Genomic DNA, 22,337 nt, shown 5'->3' on the forward strand with positions numbered 1-22,337 from the left:
TTAAATTATTTCAGGGGTACAACAACGTTTGGGTTACTACATACTTTACTTTGCACCAACAGGCTCATCATTTTTAGAATATTTTGGACACAAAGCAATGATTAGCATCCTCATGACACTATTTTTTTGAAATGCAAGTTCAATTCCTAAACCTCCATAAGCACATTTTAAAGGCATCACTGGCACACTCCTGAATGTGAAGTCTGCTCGAAAAAATGGGAGTCTTAATTATGCTACCCCTTTTTGAAAATGTTGAATGTAAATAGCATTCATTTAGTACAGAAAAGCATTGATTACACAGTTTAAAAGGATGAAAAACGTACCAACTTTTTAACCCATTTGTCATCTCTTCTACGCTTGTTGAATGTGTGTACATGTTTATATTGTGTGTTTATTCTTAAGTCACCTATATTAAAATGAATCATGACTTGATTCTCCTTTGTTAAGAACATTTGTATGAATTCAAATGGAACATCTTAAATCAAGCAGCAAAGCAACTCAGTAGTTTTTGTAACTGAGCAGCAGTTTGCTAAAATTAAATGGCTGACTCATTTTTCATAACCCTCATCTAATTGATATGAAAATAGACCTACAGGAGAGTAATGTCAAGTCTAGGTCAGGGTTTTTTCTGCACCCAGTAAACAACATAAAGAAATGGGCCAAAGTTTATCTAATGAGAACAGTGCTGACGTGGCTCACGGTGAGCCTGCTATGTGGTGGATGGTTGTGGTAATTTAGCTATGACGGATCACAGTGATAGTCATAATGATAATGTTGGTAATGTTCAGAGATTCTTTGGCAGAAGGATTGAGTAATTACTGCCATTCTCTCTGCTCTTGATGAGTTTTCAGCTGGTTGTGGTGATGGGAAATGGGCGGGCTTGAGTGTGCTAATAATCAAATGGGCGGTGCTGATGGACATGGACTGGAGGAAAAAAGCAGATGTTCAAACCAATTTTCTCTCTCAAACCTCAATCTTTCTTTACTCTGGGGGCATTGTTAACAAGTGATGTAGCCAAGCGAAATCCTCTCCCAGTTTCTTTTGAAGCCGTACTGCAATTCCTTGACTGGCCGCTAGCTCCAGAAAGGAGCAGAATCTCATTGAGCCCAATGTTAAAATTCCCAACTTGACAGCAGAAAAAAAAAAAAAAACATGTTTACAGTCTGGTACAAATTGCGGTTTTGGTTTGTACGGCTAATTATGACCTTCATGACAACTGTGAGGGGGCTGAATTTTTTCATAGGGCCCTTTAAAATCTCTTTTATTTTTGTTTCAATTTTTGCAAATTCAGTTTTTTATGTTAATTTTTACTGTAAAATAAAATGTTAATATACTAGAACATAAAACAAATAATAGGAATGACCTTACATTTATTGAGGTTACAAACATCACATTTACTTTTTAGTATTTAGGACAAATATTGCATGAAGCAACATAACACTGCACTTCGAGTACTTCAAATATTAATGATTATGAGCTTTAAACTTTCCGGTAAAATACATTATATTAGTTTATATAAGTTAAAAGGAAAGTGCTTCATTAGCATTTTCTTTCAAGTAAAATTTGTTTAAAAGAACAAAACAAAAAATCATAAGAATTATCTTTTACATACAGTACTATTAAGTAAAACATTTAAAGCTGAAAATGAACATGAAAAAAATAACACATTTCACCTTGAAATCATGTAGTGAATTGTTCTGTCTGTTTAACGATCACCATTATGATATCCAGAGCTCTGAAAAATAAAAAGGAAATGCACAGTTTTTTCCCCAACTTCAAAGGCCCCTTTAAATGTTTAAAGGTGCCCTAGAATGATTTGAAACAATATGTTAAATTGTTCTCTGATATCTACTAGGCATGTGCCGATATCAATTTTTCATGTTGCAATTAATTGCAAAGCTTTCATCACGGTATACGATATTATCATGATATTGAAATAAGTTTCAAATAAAGTGTTGTCATAGCATAACAATAAGGGTTGCTAGGCAACGTGGGGGAGAGGACGCTGGCGTTGTCTGTTCGCCGCTTCTCCACCCACAACAAATCATGTTAATGTACTATTAGATTTACATTTTATTTTATTTCCTTATGTTTGTGACTAGTCTAACAGTCAGAGCTACAATTGGGACTGTTGCTGATTGCTGGCAGCCACTGAGAGGTCGTTGTTCGTCGTTTCGCCGTTTTCAACCGCTTCTCTAATGTTTACGTTTGAATTGCTGCGGTTGGTTTCTGGTTTGGAGGACATTTGTTGTTTCTCGCCGCGGGTGCTCACTGGTGGTCTCCCTTGAGCTTAAGCTGCATGGTGGCTGAAGTTTGCACCGGGCTAGCGTCATCCTGGCTCTCGTCGTCGGCGTCCGGCATGATGTTGGGATGTTCTGCTTCTCGGCTGCGCCGCTGTTCCGTCCTGCATTGCGACCGTGGAGCGACATCTGCGCCGGCCCCGGTGTGTCCACAGAAGTGCCCGGAGGAATGTTCCTCCTCCTGCATGGTGCTGCAGCGATCCCCATCGTTTGAATCATCATGAAGAAGACCCATCATCTGGTCTTCAGCTGTCGTGCCTCGGCGATGTCATCGGGACACTGCCGCTGGGAGAAATCTGGAACATGGAGTGGACCACAGTGTGCTGCGGAGCTAACAGAGACTTCCACCATCAGCTGTTTTCTGTCCACCATCAGCTCTGTTTCTGTCCACCATCAGCTCTGTTTCTGTTCACCATCAGCTCTGTTTCTGTTCACCATCAGCTCTGTTTCTGTTCACCATCAGCTGTGTTTCTGTTCTGTTTTCTGTGTTGGTTGATTGTTTGTAGTATTCTATATCAATGGTAAGTCCAAGAGGAGTCGTTTTCATGTAGTCAACATGAGGGGTGAGACGGCATCACTCCATCCGTTTCAATGGCGGAAAGATGTCAATAAAACAGCTTGTAAACATTTACCGAGTCCACAACTTACGTTGTTATCCCCCCCCCCCCCCCCCTTTGTTGCACTTTGAGATTCTTCGGAATGAAAAGTGCATTATAAATAAAATCTATTATTATTATTATTATTATTATAACAGCTTTAAGAACTATTTTTGTAATAACAAAAATAACTGAATGTTTAAATACAATAATGCAATGCACCAAAAATATATACAGCTCTGGAACAAAATAAGAGAAATCAATGTTAAGTGGTCTCTAAAAAAATTTCAGAGCTGTAAAAATACAATTTTCAAACAGATTAAAGTGCAAAAGAATTAGGCTATAAAGAACAACAGATAACATTATTATTTAATGCATTAACTAAGATTGAGCAATAGATACATTTGTAACAGAAAGTATAATGTTTTTGGTAATGTTAGTTAAGAAATACTGATCATCGTTAGTTTTATCTTAGGTCCATTAATAAAGTTATTTCGTTATTAAACAGTAACTAAGAAATTAACATTACTTAGAATAATTAATTCTTTATAAGTATTTTTCATTGTCAGTTTGGTAATAATGAATTAACATAACTAATAATGTTGTATGTCTTTTGGACAAATAATCCAAAAAAATTCTAATAATTAGGGCATCTTGTAGTTCAGATTAAAACAATGTTTAAGTTTGAAAATAAATAGCCTATTAGGTCTTTAAGTACCTATTAAGTATTTGGTGCTGAGCCTGTGATGAACAACATTGAGATTACAAAAACGACTGGCTGTTTTAAAAACTTCTTCTGCAGTTCATCGGCGTCCTCTGCTGTCACTGAGCGGCACTTCATTAGTCCGTCTCCTTCACCGGTTCATTCATGTGCAAATGCACGTTGGGCTTGTTTACGTCTGAGTGCGTGTCCCTTTGACGCAGAACAGCGGTGTTGAGCGTTTATATGGTTGATGCGCAGCAAAGTATTCTTAAGTGCATTATAAAAAATGTAATAGTTGTTAATAAATTATTATTTACGATATTTTGAAGTGCCCACAATAACAAACTCATGCATATTCATTATCGTGATATATCGCAGTACCGAAAATCGGCACATTCCTAATATCTAAATAGAGGGTAAGTGGCTTATTTAAGGGCAAAAATTGTCCAGATACAGTTTTACAGGTCCATTTACAACCCTATAAATTGTCCCTAGGATGTAATGCTCTGTTTTTGCCTTATTTGAAAGAGTCATGAATATTAATGTTGAGCTCTGCTCTGATTGGCTTATTTCAGCAGCTCACAGCAGTTCAGTGAGTCCTGACGGAACACAGACCGACTGAATGACACTTTAAGCAGAACATCTCAAATGGAGATTGCTAAAATGCAGCTTACTTGTTTGTTGGTGTTTTCAGATCATCCGCGCACGAGAAAGAGCTTGCGTCTACCTAAACATGTCCAATCTGGCAACCATATGCACGCAAGCTCTTTCTCACGGATGGATGATCTGAAATGATGATTCGCTCTCATTTCCGCCTGACAATGCACATGTTTGGACAGATGCAAATGTTGGGGCCGTCCATATAAATGATCCCCAATGCTTGCGTCACTGTTGGGTTTATGTTGAGAAGCACTGTTTTCCGTTGTGTTATGGATTCACAAGATTTACATCAGAAGTAGGAGGCAATGGAGGCAAATTTGAGACTCACAGCATGTGATGTCCATGTACTGAACTCTTATTATTTCACTATGGCAAGATTAATTCAATTTTTCATTCTAGGGCACCTTTAAAACTAGAGGCTTATCTTAACTCTAAGGTTACTTTTATCATGTAAACTACCCATATACAGCATGTTATATGCATATGTGTTTGGAACAGAGGGGAACAGAGGGGTCGCATTTGCAGCAGATATGCTGCCTAATGTGCCTATCATAAATCAAAGCATGAGAATGACAGGGGTTGAGCAGACCACCCGAAAATCTGACAGAATGGACAATATTTGTCTGTATACACACGAGCCGCGGTTCAGCTGCGAGCGACCAATGTTGCCAGTGTAAAAGCACAACAGGCACGTGGCTCCCGCTCTCCATACGCAAAGCTTCTGCGCTGCCTGCGCATGCGGTGTGAAACCGCCGTTCACGGTCATTCACTTGTCTGAGTAAAAAAATTGCTTGTCCGGAAAAAACTTTATATATTTTTATTTTTTTGTGTTGTAAATATAATTTATTCTGAAACAATATTCTCATCAGTGTTCAATCAGCTTTGGCATATTGAGATCTGCATATTTGTGATATGTTTACCTTTTTTAAAGGGCCTTAATCTTATATTATATTCTTAAATTTAAACTATACATTTAATTAAAATAAGACACTATAGGGCTGTTACCAATCAAATTAAATAATTTACACTGAAAAATTACAACTGCATTAAATAATGTTATGAGATTAGATTTTTTGGATAAATAAGACATTTTAGAAAGTATGTTTAAACATTAAACTAAACCACCAGTAGGTGGCAGCAGGTGAGTCTTAATGAGTGAGTCATTGGGTGCGTTTACATGCACGTTCTTAAGCCGATTATGCCTAATAAGCAGATTTAAACGCATCCAGACAGAGCGAGCTAGCGTTTTACATGAAATAAGGGCATGTATCACACAAACAGACCCAGACAATTGTAAAGATGTGTTCTCATCTCATGCAGCAGAAGTAGAAGAGGTTCAGTCAAAACGCTGCATCTGGAACTACATGAGGGATAATATGGGTCGTAAATCTCCCGCTGACACAGTGCACGCTTTATTTAACATCACAACTAACATTTGATACGGACATAATTTTTGACATCACTAAAAGGAAAAAATCTGGTCAACCTGTAAACCCGGTTTACTTGCATTGTCAGTTTACTCTGGTGTGCAAGTGAATGCACCCATTGAGTCATTCATTTAAACGATTCATTCAAATGGCTGATTCATTCAAGATTGAGGCAGTTTTTTACGAACAGGTTACTGAATCTTTGATTCAACCGATTCATTCAAACACTGAATCATTTAGTAACGCACACTGTTGCTGTGAGACGTGTTATAGTTCTGGTACTGAATCTTTGTTTAGAACTATTTTCGCTGCTGAACTAGAACAAAAACACTCAATACTGCATCTAAAATGTAAGTGATTTAATGTTAATTTGTTTATGGAACTGTCATATGAAATCAGTCGTGATGGTATCAGGAAAATACTTTTTTGGTTGAGTCATGTTGTTTAATTGTATCATATGTTATAAATATAAAAACTGCCCGAGCGACCTTGTTATCGTCAGTTTAATAGATATGTGATTTTGTCTATATCGCTAGTATAAGACGACCCCCCATTTTTCAGCATATTTTTAGGACACAAAACATCATCTTATATTTGGGTATATACGGTAAATTACTTGTATCATGAAGTAAGATTTTGGTTATACCAACCTGTTGAGAAGTAAAAAAAAGTTAGTGAATGATAACATGATTGATAATGTGATCTCTGTAAGGATGTTCACATTCACATGTCATTAAAGCAATAAGACGAGGGAATGGTCAAAAACCAGGGCAGGAACATGCTGGTCAAGTTAATTTTTAGTAAAAAAATGAATAAAACAATGAATAATTAGTTCTGTTGTGATATTATTCAACTAATTTTACTAGGTTTTTTTGACTGTTGTATCAATTGAGTATCTGTCTCGAGGTATTTTAGACTGGTATCAATCGTATCAAAGTCATAATGTTGGTAACGTGACAACTCCAGCCAATGGTTGTAGCAGGTCATGGACTAGAACTTTGGCACTGTTGAGTGTTTATGAAGGAATAGTTCACACAGAAGTCTCTCTAGTTTTCTGTAGAAGTCACAATGTGATTGCAGCAAGAGCGAGAGTAAATAGTTACTTTTGTGTAAAGGTGCGCGTGCCTGCGTGTGTGTGTGTGTGTGTGTGTACAATTCCTCTCCTAATGTGCAGAGAGAGTGAGTGAAAATGCCTTGCTTTCTGACTGAGCTGGCTCAAATTGAAATAGAATCCATTTCAATTCAAATCTTCCATAAGAACCCAAAGCATGTTAAACTCCCATCATCTCAAATCCACTGTTGAAGAGTAAGATTTCCGTTTGTCCCATGAGCTGATTAGAGCACAGACAGATTAGTGCAGCTTATGTGCGCTGCTGGTTAGTGTGTTTTGTTAGCTTTAGTTTATTTGGATGCATTAATCAGGCTTTGCATTTCTCAGCATCATACTATGTAGAATATGGGTCAACACATTCTTTTATTTCTTTGTTTCACGAGCTGCTGTTTATTACCGAACCAGCTACATACGTATGCAAAGGTTAGTTTTGCACTTGCTATTGAATGGATCTCTTGCATAAGTTGATGTCATGTTTTAAAGCCCCCCATGTATATCTGTACATCTGACATTGCCCCATGATTCTGCCCCTAATAACCTCTGCGAATCGAGATCACGATTCTCCCACAATTCTTAACAGACGAGACAATATTGTTCACCTAAAAATGAAAATTATGTAATTTACTCGCCCTCATGCCATCCCAAATATGTCTTTCTTGACCATAAAAGATGATAATTTGAGAAATGTTTCATTGGACACCCCCACCCCACTCACTATTGAAGTCATTAGATATTGAAACATGTTGTTTTCCAACATTCCTCAAAATATATTATTTTGTGTTCAACAGTAGGAGAACTCATACAGGTTTGGGACAACATGGGTGAGTAAAAGATGACAGCATTTTCATTTTTATGTGAACTATCCCTTTAACCTATTTTCAGGATTATTTGAAGTCGCAATCTCTACATGTGAACTAAAATAATTTCAAGGTCATTTGTTTGACAAAAATATTGTATTGTAGTGTTCAGGGATGCTCATATTGACCGTTTAACTACGGTGGCCCAGTAGTGCAGCCGTACTAAATTAAGCCACAACACAACGGAAATGTTCGTAGTTCGTAGAATGTCAAAATTCGTAGTTTGTTTGTTTAAACAGTGCAAACATGGATTCAAATCTCCAGCATACCAGCGGGTAAATCGCCATGGCTATAGGCTACTGAATATTGCTGACAGTTTGTCACTCTTTAACTCCTGTAAAATAGATTTCCGATTATAATCAATTTTACGAGTTAATACTATTATCTATAACATGTCATATTAATGATATTTTATTTAGACCATATTAATCGTATACACAATTTAAAAAAAGGTAATAAAGGCTATTATAAATATAAATAAGTTGTATCAGGGTACAAGCACACCACAAGCACAAATGTGCTCATTTTTCAAAAACGTCCATGCTTTCAAAAAATCTCTAGCAACGTTTGCAGTATTTTCTGTTTATTTTGATTAATAAAATAAACAACCATTGTTCAGTAAATATTAAAATGTTAATAAAAAATATTTTTAAAATACAGAAACTAATTTTTAAGTAAATAATCTGAAAACACTGAGATCCCATAATAATTTAATAAAGTTTTATCGTTGTAACAACTATATGATTATTATCATATTTTTATTATAAATAGGATGTTACCTCTAAGATGGACACCCCACTTAAGATATTTACCAGCTGAATCTTAACCATGTCATGTCAACAAATGGAAGTCAGTCAGCTGTTTAATATCATGTTAAATATGCCTTTTACCCCAAATACCATAAACAATACCTTTCTCTCAAAATATATTCAATAATTTTAGTGATTCTCATTTGCTACTTAAATCTCCAACAAAAATGTAAAATAGAAAAGAGATCAAATTAGCCTAGAATAAATTTTTTTGGAAGAATAATTAGAACAAAAATTTAATTAGCTCTAAAGCCTAACAAATGTATTTACAGTATGATTGTAAAAGGTTTGTTATTCATTCTCTACATTAAGATGATACTCAATCCCCTAATGCCCCTTTTTTGGTGTGGGCCACTGCCCCTCAAAATGTCTGTGTACGTCCCTGCAATGTATAATGACATGAAGTATCAATTCAAAATCACTCGCATGCATTATAGCTGCAAATTTATACCCCGAAAACGCCGGTTGAAACATATAATTTGTTTGAATTAAAATTACGTTTAACATTTAAAAAGACCACAGCTTTGTTGTATTTATAGAAAATAAAAAATAAAAAATAAAAAACGGACTAATGCACAACATTGGAATTTGAACATTTAAACAAAAACAAAAAAGTTTTAATTTTAATTCATAAAATTAAACACTTCTAACACTAGGTGGAAATTGGCAGACGTTCCCTAGCGCCATGATCGTGAGTAAAAACGTTCACCAGTATAAATATGCAGTTATAATTAGGGCTGCACGATTAATCGAAATCAAACCGCAATCGGATGATGTGCGATTATGAAAGCTTAAAGGCTGCGATTTTAATGAAATAAATAAATACCCAGTGTGTTAGCGAAGAGCGGCTCTGTGATCAGGAGTAAACGCTGCTCCGTCTGAAAGGCCGCTTATAACGTTTGAAAAAGCAACACAAGTCAAACATCTTCACAAACTAGTGAAGCATTCATAAACCTGTTCAACAAAAGACAACGTTTAATAACATGTTTAACTCACTTCATATCGTCAGTCGAGTGTGTGTGAGCTGATGTGGCTTCTCATCAGAGTGAGGCAGACGATGCGTTATTTTATAGTATTCTACGTCCGTCACTCAGCACTGCATTATACTTTATTATTATGAAAATACCCTTGACGGCGTGAAGAACTCAAATAAACCATATTTTGCTGCACTCGTGTTTATTGTCGTCATGTTTAAGCAAAGCGTTTCTATCTCCTGTTTACAGCGCGTTAGCTTCACATAAGGGGTTTCCTGAAAATGAACGTCATCATATCACTTCTCTGAGGCAAATGTGGCTTTTCCGTTCGGGGGCACCCTCTGGCTTTCAGTATGAATTAAACGTTTGGATTATAAATAAGAAAAATAATATATAAGAAATTAAAAAAGTTAACAAACTTAAAAAATAATACATTTAAAGGACAATCCATGTTTTCAATCCATGAACAGGAGTTTTTTCCCTCACAGTGGATGCGCAAGAGGTTAAAGGGGGGGTGAAATACTCAGTTTCAGTCAATCTCAAGTCAATCTTAAACAGAACAGGAGTAACAGCAACAGCAGGACGTCCGTCTCTGTGGTATGTACTGTATTTAGTGGCCTTTGTGTGTCTTTACTCGCAGTTTATGAGGACATGATTCGGTTTATGGACTATTGTCTGCGACTAAACCTTAGCAGTAGCAAGCAAAACGGTTTTGCACGTCAGACTAGTGTAACGTTATACATAGAACAACAATGGAGTCCATAAAATGTTAGCGCATTTGAATGACAAAGCACGCGATCGTGTCATTTACTGATGTTTACTCACGTGACGGTAGCCAACAGCACAGACATTTGAAGCAGTTTTACTCACCGGCTGCTTCCAAAGCAGAACCGAACCTTTATCGCTGGGACCGCTCCGTCAAAAAGTCCTGTGACAGCAGTGGCCGTGGAAATCCACTTTGAGACGCGACTGAAGCGATGTTGGAATGTGTAGCGGAATGCTGTGCTGAAGCATTGAAGTCGCTTGATGTCAAAGTGGAGGAATGAAGTGAAGCATGGCACGGACTATAACGACGACTGGATCTGCAGCTGAGAGAGTGTTTATGGGTGTGCATTTGCTCTCTCGCTCTAGTCACGCGCGCGTGGCGCGCACCCTACCGGGAGAAGAGCCCGTACGGCCCATAAGGACCTTCCGCTCTATTAACGTCAAGCCGATCCACACTCGGGAAAAACTCTCCGAAACTTGTGAGAAACCGGAAGGAGTATTTTTGTCACAGAAATACTCCATCAAACGTCCAACATTACTTTTTGAAACTTTTAAAGTGCTTTTATCTAAGAATAAACTAAAAAAGTTACACAGTGTAGCTTTAAAGACATAGACATTGAAATTGATATTGCAGATAAACAACATATTTAATTGTATTTAATTTTACACACACACACACACACACACACACACACACACACACACACACACACACACACACACACACACACACACACACACACACACACACACACACACACACATAATATAATCGCAATCGTTGGAGTGCAATGAATCTAAAATATATGAAAGTTTAATTTTTATAATTACATTATGGAAAATAATGAATTTTATCACAATATGCTAATTCATCTATATATTATACATTGCAGATTATGCAGTGATGTTTTATATTTTATTACCATTTCTGTACCTAAATATAGTTTAGACCTATATGAAAAGCCTGAAAAGAACGGTTTATTTTATTTGGATATGTTTGTTCTGTTGAAATTATATATATATATTGAAATAAATTGTATCATTTTATTACTAAAACAAATAGCACAAATAAAAACTTTACTTACTGTCTTTTAACAATATTTAACTTGTACTATAAAAAATAAAGCGACTACATTTCTGCACTGTAAAAAAAAGTTCAGGTCTCCCTCTCCAATTGAAAATTTTCAAGTGACTGATCACTTCTAAATTTTTCAGTTTGCCGAATTAAATTGCATCAATTTACAGTCATCATTTTTTTTTTTTTTTTACAGTGTGCCAAATACTGAATCATGAGCTGGACGCGTGTGAATGAACACTGTTTTGAACTTCATTCTAAAGTGCACAGTGCGTACAGTATTTATTTAATCATTATTTATTTTATAATCAGCCTTCTTGATTTGATAATTTCACTAATCCATACCACAATATCATTATTCTAGTAGTTAATTATTTGCCTGTATGTGTCTTTTACTTAAAATAAAAGTTTAAATTTGATCTTTTTTTGTTGTTGTAGTTTATTCTCTTCTGTAGTCCTTTACCTGCCTGCCTTCTGTCATGGGACATCGGTCCGGGCGCTATGATATCAGGACATAATCACCGCACACCTTTTCTGTTCACCGCACACCGTATCTCCATTTGAAATGCCAACTCTATTTAAGAGCTGCCCTTCTTCAAAGTGAAGTTTCCATCACATACATTGACTTCAGACTAGACTGAGATGAATTAAGAGAGGGCCCTTTGATTTTAATAGAGGCTTCATGAATGTCACTGAAGTGATAATTATGTGGTGTTTTAACAGAATAATTAAAATGTTATAATTGGGGCCAATGACCTTTTTAGTTCATGTAGCTTATTGTATCAATGGGAAAACATTTCAAATTAGAAACCTTGAAGCCTCCAAACATTGGCCTCATGATTTCTCTTAAACATAACTATTCTCTGAAGCAGATTTTTGCTCCTCCCTTACATGAAATACTAACTCTTTGAAGCTACTTTCAAAACTGCAATTATCTTTTTGCTTCACAAGCCTATAGCACCATTACTAATTATAAAGAAGGATTACAGTTGGAATGGAGGCCTGAAAGGTCTCTCCTGAATGAAACTGAGAGAAAGGGTATTTTTTGCTAATTACGTGACTTATTCAGAGAGTCGAGCAGTTAAAGGCAGGGTTAGTAGAAGCTAGTAATAGAAAGCTAGCTTTAAAAAAAGAAAGATCCCACCTTCCTTTCAGAGCGCCTCCAAAGCCTCGCCTCCTTCAAAAAAAACATGCAAGGAGCAAACAAAAGCACCCCAAGATATGGCGTTAAACTACCTCGTGTCTCAAAGCACATAACATTACAACGAAAAAGAGCATACTTTGAGAGCTGAACTGTATCACACTTGCACCTGTTCGACCACTAGTTATCGCTGTCAGGATGTGAAGAGGCTTTCAACCAGCATAACAAAAAGTGTTTCTGGAACCCTGCCTTTTAAGCAAGAAAGGATCCCTACAGTGGTTTTATGACCTGAACCCACACATTCACCAATGGCCTATAATTAGCGTTTCACAAACAGCCTGTAGAACATAATGAGTATTGTTCTGCTGGAAAGTAGGCTTACAACTTCAGCAAATAATCAAACCAAATTGGCTGGAATAAAATGTTTCCTAGTGAATTTACATGGGCACACTGTAGCAACCATGTGGTATTTTCACACATCCGACCCATGCATTTACTCATTGTGAGCAGTGAGAACCAGCTCCAGCACTGTCACCGTACTGGTGGATAAGGACATAAGAAACTTGAGTAGTTGTAATTGGATTTAAACTAACAGACCTCATTTCTAATATTAGTAACTGTTCAAACCTTTGTGTTCTCTCAGTTTTGCAGGATGATGTGCATGATAATGTTTCAGAAAATAAAGGTTTAAGCTTTTAATTTTCTTCATATTCTGTAAGCCCATAAGCCTAAGTTGATCGTAAAACCATTACCACCAATGGTCTCAAGATTAACTTGGCTCTCGATGCTTTTGAGAAATGTAGCCCAGGTTGTTTACTTGCATAACTGACCAATTGTTTACATGAGTACTTGCCAAGATGCATAATCGTGCGCCATATATATATATGTGTGTGTGTGTGTGTGTGTGTGTGTGTGTGTGTGTGTGTGTGTGTGTGTGTGTGTGTTTTGTTTTTATAATGAAGTCTGTCTTTAGTAATTGTGTTTAACTCACAAAAGAGTGATTATTAGTTCAACAGACTGAGGTACAGAAAATCTATAATTTTTTTAACAAAACTGCATTAGTATCGGATTGGTATCGACAGATGCTCCAGTCCTGAAAAATTGGTATCGGTGCATCCCTACCATAGACCGTAAAAAAATATGGACGACTCGACATCATCCGTTTCCGCTTGCCATATTTGAAGCTTTCAGGCGGGGGTGCACGGCGCTGACATCTTGGGACCGAGTCTGCACAGTAGTGATTTCGAGACCGGAGTTGCGGAGTAGAGCGCAGGAAGTACAGCTACGAAATCAAAAGCCCGCCCACACTCTCGCAGATGCAGAAGATCGAGGCGCGAAAGCTTCAGTAAATGAGAGGGAGACTGCAGGCTTGATCCCTACTAATGTTGAGGGATTTCATGTATATTTTGCTGAGTGTGTTATGCTGGTACCTTGACTAGTTTAGACCTGCCGTGGACAGCACAAAGCTTTCGTTTTATCCATATTCTGTGTGAAGTTAATTCACAGCAGTGACAAATTAAGGTTTCCTCTAAAAATCAGCATTTGCCTCTTTAAAGTGATGTATTTATTTTTGTAAATAAAAATTATACTTTAAATATGAATCTAAAACCCCCAGTCACTTGTCTTAATGAGTTGAGTCATTGTGTCATTCATTAAAAGGATTCGTTCAGACAGCTCATTGTCATTCAGTCATTAAACCATTCATTAAGCAATGGTAACTTGTTTTGTTTTTTTAACTGTTTGATGAAATCAATATGACATTCGCAATCATACTGGAATTTGTAATAAACAACCCTCCTCTTTGTGTGATATTGCTAAACCATATCATTTGACCCGCTATCTCTTGAATTTTAGAGCATTCTCCCGGCATTGAGCTAGGCTATGTCACACAGTTAAAGCGTGCGTTCTCAAGTGTTTTTGTTTGGATTTTGCAAAGTGAGTGGCATACTTGACATGTCAGCGGATGCATTGTTTAAGCAATAATTATGATATAATTGTTGTATTATATAATTGTTGTAGATTACACACCCCTGACCTTGGTATACACCAAATGGCAAAATTTGCATCAGTTGACATGAAACACAGTATATCATCAACCTACTGACTGGCCCTAGCAGGAATCTATTCATGTTTAGTGCTGCCTCTGCCATTCATATTCAAACCAAATATTAACATTGGTGTGCATTATATAACAAACACAATGAAAGGAGCACATCATGTTACATTTTCACAAGAAAATGGTTTGTTGCATAAGAATAGTCAGTTCACATTGTTCTTTGAGAAGCTCTGGAGAAACTCATTGGGCAGCGTTCCTCCTAAAATAGTGCACTCTGTCTCCATTTATTCAGGAGGAGATGCTAGATGTGTTCATCCTGTTCTCAGAAAGTGGAAAAGCACTAAAGAATATAAAAACAATTTGGTCAACATTTAGAAACGTATAAATAAGCAAAACCCTGTCTCGTCTCACAAGCGGTGTATTTTGACAGATCACTGACCCTACACACCATGACAGATTGACATTTTCCCTCTGAGTAACTCCTCTAATCCATCTTACACATGCGCATGGCCTTCTGTCTCTGACTGTGACCTTGTCAACACTTGTCAGCCCTCCTGTGGACGCCACCCGAAGCCCAGCGTTCACCTCACATCCTTTTGTTCGTCTTCTCTCGCATCCTCATCGCCACACCACATATAGTCAGTCAATGCCCAGAGGCACTTACTGTGAGCAATTGTTAACGTGACCTGGCCTGTGTGTGTGTGTGCAATGGAGAGATTTTTCTGAATGCCAAGTCATTACATATATGTGGGCAAAGCCTTTAAACCAGACACGTACAGAACAGTTATACAATCATGTTGTGACAAACTGTTTGATGCAAAAGGATGAACTTCCTAAGTGGTTTTAGATCAGAAACTACAAAAAAACATACAGCCAGCCAAATCGTGCGCACTTGCAAACTCCTTATAGCCAAGCATGATTTCATGTGTCATTGTCTACCAAAATGTGTAAGTGCATTTTTTTGGGGGGGGCTTTTAAAGACTTTTGCGGGTTTTTTGACCAAATAAAGGCAGACTTGGTGAGCATATGCGACTTCTTTCACAAATGTTTGAATGGTTCTTTATATGCTGTGATGTCCTGAATTAGTAGAGGCCTGTTAATTCCCGATGGATAATATACAGTCAGCCTGCATGTTTTTTTTTGTCTCATGAATAACTTGGGTGACTAAGAAATGAGTCACGTTACAGTAGTAAAATCAGTTGCCAATGCTGTTTCATCTCTTCAAGCATGCCCAAAGGGGCCTGTGTTGGCCAAGCATTTCGCATTTGCATTTTCATTCCTAAAATGCAGCAGCACATTCGAGCCCTGATGGATTGGGACACAACCTGCATTTAAAGGTGCCCTAGAATGAGTTGAAACAATATATAAAATTGTTCTCCGATATCTAAATAGAGGGTATGTGGCTTATTTAAGGGCAAAAATTGTCCAGATACAGTTTTACAGGTCCATGTACAACCCTATAAATTGTCCCTAGGATGTAATGCTCTGTTTTTGCCTTATTTGGAAGAGTGATGAATATTAAAATTAGAGCTCTGCTCTGATTGGCTTATTTCAGCAGCTCACAGCAGTTCAGCAAAGCGGCTCGTGAGTCCTGACCGCCCTGACAGAACACACACACTTTAAGCAGAACATCTCAAATGGAGATTGATAAAATGCAGCTTACTTGTTTATTTGTGTTTTCAGATCATACGCACGCACGCACGGGCGAGAGAGAGAGCTTGCATACATATGGTTGCCAGATTGGACATGTTTAGGTAAAACACCAGATAGTATACGGGTTCTTTTCACAGAAAAGCTCTGTTTGGGGGATTTAAATTACTGTAATCTGGCAACCGCAAAAACGCTCTTCTTTTCCAAACCTTTGTCATTAGACACACTATTTAGTTTTGTATGGTACTGGTGTTTCCTACTGTTACTGTACTAGCATTTTGCGTTATCTAGACAATGCGGTCTCACTAAGAAACATCGCTACTTAATGACTAAATACTTAATAAATTGCCCCTTTCTTCAGTTTAAGACGCTGAGTGAAGCTTGCTTGAAATGGGCCGAACAAATGAACGATCTTGAATTAAATTGTTGTGGTATCGGATTATAAACATCGATCCTGGCTGTTGACTTTTTTTTTATCTGTGGGAAGGATAGAAACGTCTCCTGCACCGCCTGGAACATGACCATGAGCTGCCGTTTTTGCTATCCTTGTGCGATGCATGTTTATCTGCAGTCCCCATCAGTTGCGCCTGACAATGCACATGTTTGGACAGATGCAAATGTTGGGGGCATCCATATAAATGACCCAACACATTATATACACGCAAGCTCAATTTTGAACTGACTTCTGACAGAAGAGCTGCACGATGGGTGTGTCTTGTACCACAGTGTGAAATCAGTATGTACATTGACGATTTAAGGGAAATATAATATAAATTTAATATGAAAGCTTGAAATGGCGCTCTGTGGCATAGCAAAATTTTTAACAAGTAGTTCAAGTTCCTGAGTAGCCACGGACAGGCGACGAATGCCTTAAAGGGGCCACACACCGGATGCGAAGCTCAGCGCTGCGCAGAGCCGCGGCGCGTCTTTAAAATATTGAGCACCCCCATACTGCCAAAATGGTATGATCCTTGTTTCATAACACCCCCGAAGATTCGACCGCGAGATCGGTGGTCGAATCCGGCTCTGCATATCGATGCATCGAATCTTCGACTATTCGGGGTCACCACTATAAGAATCCATATACGTGTCAATTAAAAACAAGAATTGTTTCCGATTTGTTGGCGTCCACACAGCTGACATGTTTATCTATTGTGGTTAACCACGTGAGCATGAAATAGACACAGCCTTCCTGCACTTTTACAGTACTGGGATGTTCATTCATTAACACATCTCCGTCGTTGTCTATCTCTCTCATGCTGGCACAGCCGTCAGCACTGTAAGGTTGACATAAGCCTACATAATGCCCATACAGACAGTAGCATGCATTGACCTTCAGGACTGCCACAGAGAGTTAAGCCATGAATTAAACATGAGCTCATCTGAATTCTGTTAACAAGGACAATGGGGGTTTGGTGGCAGTTATTAGGCAGGATGTTATACATCTTTATACTTTATACTTCTCTCTCTCTCTCTCTCTCTCTCTCTCTCTCTCTCCTCTCTCTCTCTCTCTCTCTCTCTCTCTCTCTCTCTCTCTCTCTCTCTCTCTCTCTCTCTCTCTCTCTCTCCTCTCTCTCTCTCTCTCTCTCTCTCTCTCTCTCTCTCTCTCTCTCTCTCTCTCTCTCCTCTCTCTCTCTCTCTGTCTCTGTGCCCTGTATTCATGAACTTTTGGCATGCTGAGTTCTGTTCCCTGTTTGTCAATAAGTAGTTGCTGACTGTAATGATGTACTAATCCATTTCTATCCCTTCTCTTTCTCTCTGTAGTGACGGGCAGCTGTCAGTATTGAGGGATGGATGAGTTACAGGATGTGCAGTTGACTGAGATCAAACCCCTCCTGACAGACAAGGTTTGTTTCTCTTTGTTGAAGTTTGGGGTGTGCGTGAGGTGAGGGTGTTATTTTCTTTCCTGTTAGTATATTAGTTGTTTTGTGCTCTGTAATTCAATCGTTTTTGTTGGGAACTTTTGTTTTTTTTTGCGGCATCGTGATGGCGTCTCACCCCGCGGCCGCGTAGGTGGCGGCATCACCTGTGTCGCTCCGTCATGGTATCAGGTGTGTGCCCGCACAGGGCGTGTCTGTGGAAGATGTGTTACTGGCGGTTGGAGAACAGGTCGGCTACGAGAGTATTTCTTCGGCCTCAAGAATGAATAAGGCGGTGGTGGTGTTTGTAAAGGAGGAGGAACTGGCGAACCGGTTGATATGCGATGGAATTGTATAACCGTGTCTAATGTACCACCTTTCATTCATAATGATGAGATCGAAAGAGCGTTGGCGAGATATGGGAAGTTTGCAAGTGAAATTAGAACAATTCCACTAAGATGCAGAAATGCCGCGTTGAAGTTGTCTTTTAGGAGGCAAGTGTTTTTGTTTTTTGAATCAGCCAGAGCTGGATGTATCGTTTAGAATTGGCCACGAAGGAAAGACTCATGTGGTTTACGCTAATACTGGTAGCATTCAGTGCTTTGAGTGTGGCGATATCGGCCATAATAAGATGGCGTGCCCACATAAGGCTCAAGATGGACCTAGTGTTGCTGAGGAAGTCCAGGATGTCATCAAGATAACAATCAGGATGTCAACGGTAATAACGATGAAACTACACTGTAAAAAAAAGGCAAATTTTTAACTTTTGCAGTACAATCGACTTGGATGTTTAAGTTATTTCAACTTAAATGATGTTAAACTGACTTAAAAAAATGGAGGACTAAGTGCACCCATACCTGTATCAAGAGGTATTAGGCAGGGTTGCCCGTTGTCTGGCCAATTATATAGCCTAGCTATAGAGCCATGTGTAGGATAAGGAGAGACCTCAATGGAATTTTACTTCCTGGTATAAATAACAGTGGCAGGGTGTCATTATCTGCTTACGCGGACGACATAATTTTTATCACAAGCCAAAACGATGTTAATATTTTAACTGAAAATATTAAAACATATGAGAGAGCGTCTTCAGCAAAAATGAACTGGGGAAAAAGTGAAGGGCTTATTATTGGCCAGTGGGAAGGGTTAGGACCTCCAAAATTACCGGGTGGGGTGTTGTGGGTAAGGGAAGGGTTATACATTTTAGGTGTTTATTTAGGAAACAACAGTTTAAAAGATAAAAATTGGGAGGGAATGCTGGAGAAGGTGAATGCTAGATTGTCTAAATGGAAATGTCTATTACCACAATTGTCGTACAGAGGAAGAGTTCTGGTTGTAAACAACCTGGCTGCCTCTATCTTGTGGCATAGACTTTCTATAATGGAGCCACCTGATGAATTGATCTGCAGGATACAAAGGACAATTGTGGATTTCTTTTGGAGCGGAGAGCACTGGGTTTTGTGCAGCAGCGCTTTATCTTCCTGTTCATGAAGGTGGCCAGGGTCTGGTGGATGTGAGGAGCAGAATATGTGCTTTCAGAATTCAAGTGCCACAAAGACTTCTCTACCACAAAGACGTGGTCTGGACTCTGGGGGTCAAAATCTGGGGGTCTGGGATTGGATAGACATTTATTTTTAATGATGCTTGAGAAGATGATCCTGTCTGAGCTGACACCTTTTTACCGGACAATGTTGCATTCATGGAGAACTGTTTTTAAAGTTGAGAGAAGTGGATGAACCTGGGAATTGGGTTCTAGAGGAACCATTGTTTTTTCACCCAAGGACTCAAACAAGACTCTTGTCTTCTGTGGGTGTGAGTGCATGCTTACAGAAACATGGGATTGTAAAGCTGGGATACCTCTTAAACAGAGATGGATGGAAATCAGTGGAGGTCCTTAAAGAAATGACAGGCTTAAGGTCTTCACGTCTGACAGAGAAATTGGTGTAGGAGATTGTTAATGCCTTACCAAGCAGTTACAGAAAGTGCATTGGGAGAGTACTTTTGACGGACATGATAAATGAACAGGAATTCCCAGAAATTAAAATCTCTCCTCTTATAAAGGCGGAGCATGATGATGATGATGTGGGGTCTATTCTGTCTTTTGATACCCTGCAGCTGGAATACTTTAAGTCTGCATCAAAGAAAGCAATATATTACTCTGCAGTCAAAGTTTTACATCAGGACTCTCTTAAAGGACAAAAAGCTTCAAGGTGGCCAGGTTTGTTGAAGCCAGACTTCCTCGTGAGGGACAGGTGGAGAGCCCTGTATAAGCCTCCCATAGAGAAGCGTACCGCTGATCTACAGTGGAGGCTTATTCACGGGGCGATAGCTACGGACAGACATGTGGCACACCTGAACCCAGCAGTGGATGAAAAGTGCAGGTTCTGTGGGATGGTAGAAAATTTGGAGCTTTTGTTTTTAAGATGTGGAAGGTTGAAAGGTCTTTTAAATCTTCTTGAGAGATGGTTTCAGGTATTTGATGAGCAATTCTCAGAAGCAGTTTTCATTGGGGGTGTGAGGTATAGATTCTTAATCAGAAGGAAAACATGTTTGTTAAATTATTTGATAGGAACTGCGAAGTTAGCAATGTGGAAGACAAGAAAAAATGAAGGGCTGAAACTTCTTAGTACTGATACTGAATTGATGTTCAAGAATTTGGTTGCTGGAAGGTTAAATATAGAATTTATGTATTATAATTTAATAAAAAATGAGGAGGTTTTTGATCATATTTGGTGTTTTAACAATATTTTGTGTGTAGTTGATGAGGGTCAGTTGTTTTTGAATTTTTAATTTAAAGCAGCACTAGGTAACTTTTCAACCTTCATAATATACTTTCAAGACTCTTGTGATGATACATCGACTTACAATAGGTTGAATGACACGTCTGCTATAGCCTGATGGAGTCTGTATCGTTTTTAATCATACTTTTAAACTTCGGGTTTCGGGTAGTAACCCGAGAAAAAAAAGAACTACAAAATTCGACTGCTTTACGGCATATACGTCACTTCCACCAACACCCACACTTCCTTAAATTCGGACGTGCGAGCCCAGCTTTGTTCATCGGATAATATAGTCATGTCCGAAGCAGCACAGACAAATGAGAAAGAAAAGGTTTTGTTGGAGGAAAGCAATAAGAGGAAACGAAAAAGTGATGTGATTAAAGGCAGGACGAGGATCAACATTGGACCAGGGTTTGCTCGTCGGTGTGAGCTGAAGAAGGCGTGCCCGACCGATGCTGTCCTGCTTGTTACGGTGAGCTACCACTCAAACATTGAACTGAAGTATCATATAGATTCTGTAAAACGGTAACCAATAGACTACTATAATGACGCTGGCTTGTAAACGTGAGCATCGTGATTATTTGGCGTTTAAAAAAAATAAAACACATGAAATTATATTCATATGACATGCTGAAACATGCCACTGACTGTACCTGGGATGAAGACATTTCACACGCGCCGCCAGAAGAACTCCTCCTGCAGTGTTCAGGGGAACTGTTAGTGCTGCACCAACCCGCGGGGCCGCTTTTATGAAGTTATTTGGCCCGCCCCGCATCACTGTATATATTTTTACAACCCGCCCCGCACCCGCGACCATTAAATAGACATACGGGGTCCGCGGGTTATGAGACGGCCCGCGCATCACTAGTTCAGGGCTATCAGGGTTGTCATGTCAGCAAATGCACGTGCGATGGCATCTCCTGTTGTAGGATGAAAGAGCTTACGAGCATTATTTTTTCCCAACTGTAGGGGGACCCCGAGAGCAAAAGTTGCCAAGTGCTGCTTTAAGTTATCTTGATTAAGTAGTTGATGTTGATGAATTGTTTTTATTTTTGAAAATAAAGTACTGTTAAACCTCTCTCTCGCTCTCGCTGTCTTCAATTCAATTCAAGAAGCTTTATTGGCATGACAAAATTTTGTATTGCCAAAGCATTAAGACAACATAGTGATTTGTAACAACTGATCATAAAAAACTAAACTAAATATTAATAATAAAAACAACAAAATATGAATAGTAAAATAAAGATTTTTGTTAAGAAAATCAAACATGTTAATATAGAAAACATATAACGACTGAACGTATATACACTATATTAGTGTGTGTAGTGTGTGCGTGTGTGCGTGCAGGTCTAATGGGTGTGTGTATTGGCTGTGAGAGAGTGCGTGTTTATGGGCTGTGTATTTGCTCGTCCCTAAGGAGATGGCAAGAGGCTACAAATCTTGCAGCTATATTTGAACATTTGGCTTCTTCACCAAGAATGTAGCTCAGTTTTTAGGTTGGGCTACAGGTGCTGAAATGGGGGAATATTTTATTAATTTTGGGGTAATAATGTTCTCTGATCATTTTGTATTGTGTG

At 38.5% G+C, this 22,337-nt stretch overlaps 1 protein-coding gene across 3 annotated transcripts in view; it reads left to right on the forward strand.

The window, feature by feature from the left end:
* ndrg3b (ndrg family member 3b) overlaps positions 1–22,337 on the forward strand; it is a 103,020-nt gene that overhangs the window by 22,319 nt on the left and 58,364 nt on the right. For all 3 annotated transcript variants that reach the window (XM_067446724.1, XM_067446725.1, XM_067446727.1), the window contains exon 2: positions 17,889–17,971. In XM_067446724.1, the coding sequence (XP_067302825.1) occupies positions 17,915–17,971 (57 nt within the window). In that variant the 5' untranslated portion in view covers positions 17,889–17,914. The remainder of the gene's footprint in view (positions 1–17,888; positions 17,972–22,337) is intronic.

Source organism: Pseudorasbora parva, chromosome 6 (assembly GCF_024679245.1).
Source record: "Pseudorasbora parva isolate DD20220531a chromosome 6, ASM2467924v1, whole genome shotgun sequence".
Taxonomy (NCBI): Eukaryota; Metazoa; Chordata; class Actinopteri; order Cypriniformes; family Gobionidae; genus Pseudorasbora; species Pseudorasbora parva.